The 1,593-nt window shown below is 64.2% G+C and overlaps 1 protein-coding gene across 1 annotated transcript; it reads left to right on the top strand.

The window, feature by feature from the left end:
* Window positions 1–463: 463 nt before the first annotated feature.
* On the top strand, window positions 464–1,446 carry LOC113942453 (keratin, type II cytoskeletal 75-like; the record flags this gene model as incomplete). Its single annotated transcript, XM_027633578.1, has 2 exons — window positions 464–589; window positions 1,226–1,446. Coding segments are annotated over 2 exons (347 nt in total), but the record flags the coding sequence as incomplete, so codon positions are not given.
* Window positions 1,447–1,593: the final 147 nt, after the last annotated feature.

Raw genomic sequence — 1,593 nt, 5'->3', positions numbered from 1 at the left:
TCAGAGCACTCCAGGACATGGAATTGGGAGCTCAGAGCACTCCAGGAACTGGGACTGGGAGCTCAGAGCACTCCAGGAGCTGGGACTGGGAGCTCAGAGCACTCCAGGAGCTGGGACTGGGAGCTCAGAGCACTCCAGAACCTGGGACTGGGAGCTCAGAGCACTCCAGGAGCTGGGATTGGGAGCTCAGAGCACTCCAGGAGCTGGGATTGGGAGCTCAGAGCACTCCAGGACATGGAATTGGGAGCTCAGAGCACTCCAGGGTCTGGGATTGGGAGCTCAGAGCACTCCAGGAGCTGGGACTGGGGGCTCAGAGCACTCCAGGAGCTGGGATTTGCTGTCTCTGGTCCATCCAGACCGTCCCTCCCGTGGCTTTCCCGGCAGAGCCGGGCCCATCCCGAGCTGCCGGGGGAGCCGCGGGGTCGGGCCGGACCCAACGGGCTCCTCCTGGTTGTGCCCCCAGTACGAGGAGCTGCAGGTGAGCGCGGGCAAACACGGGGACAGCCTGAGGGACACCAAGGCCGAGATCTCGGAGCTCAACCGGATGGTCCAGAGGATCCGCGCCGAGATCGACAGCGTGAAGAAGCAGGTGAGGGGGGTGTCCCCGGGGAAACGGGGGGTGAACTCTCGACCGAGCCCTTCGGGGCTTCCCTGGAGGGGAATAAAGGTGCTGGGAATCCTTGGGAGTGGGAGGGACCTGCTGTGGAAAAGCTGAGCTGGGATCGCCCTGGAACAGGTTAGGGATGTGTCCAAGGGCAGGGCTTGGAGCAACCTGGGACAGTGGGAGGTGTCCCTGCCCATGGAAAGGTGGGATGGGATGAGTGTGTGTGAGCCTGGAGAAGGGAAGGATCCAGGGCGAGCTTGGAGCCCCTTCCAGGGCCTGAAGAGCTGGAGAGGGACTGGGGACAAGGGCTGGAGGGACAGACACAGGGAATGGCTTCCCACTGGGAAAGGGGGGATTTGGGGGGGATATTGGGAAGGAATTCCTGGCTGGAAGGGTGGGGAGTCCCTGGGATGGGTTTCCCAGAGGCTGCCCCTGGATCCCTGGGAGTGTCCAAGGCCGGGTTGGATCCCCCTGGGCTGGTGGGATCCCCTGCCCACGCTCTCGGTGACCTTTAAGGTCCCTTCCAACCCAAACTGCTCCACGATTCCATGACCTGGGATCTTTCCTTCCTCTCCCCTTGGCTACCCCCTCCCCGCTGACCCCCCCCGTGCCTCCCCCCAGTGCGAGACCCTCCAGACGAGCATCGCGGACGCGGAGCAGCGCGGGGAGGGGGCCCTCAAGGACGCCCGGGCCAAGCTGGAGGAGCTGGAGAGCGCCCTGCAGAAGGCCAAGGCCGACATGGCCCGGCAGCTCCGCGAGTACCAGGAGCTCATGAACGTCAAGCTGGCCCTGGACGTGGAGATCGCGACCTACAGGAAGCTGCTGGAAGGGGAGGAGTGCAGGTGGGTGGGATGCGGCGGGAATTCCGTGGTATCCCGGTAAACCCATGGGAAAAACGTGCTCCACCAGCTCCATGTGGTGTTGCCACGAGCCGTGGGCCAAACTGTGGAGCAAAGCCCGGAGCTGGGGCCGGTGGATGTGGAGGAATC

The sequence above is a fragment of the Corapipo altera genome, unplaced genomic scaffold, assembly GCF_003945725.1.
Source record: "Corapipo altera isolate COAL_440 unplaced genomic scaffold, ASM394572v1 59124, whole genome shotgun sequence".
Lineage (NCBI taxonomy): Eukaryota > Metazoa > Chordata > Aves > Passeriformes > Pipridae > Corapipo > Corapipo altera.
Note: the sequence above shows the minus strand (reverse complement) of the source record. Positions and strands in the feature narration are given on the sequence as shown.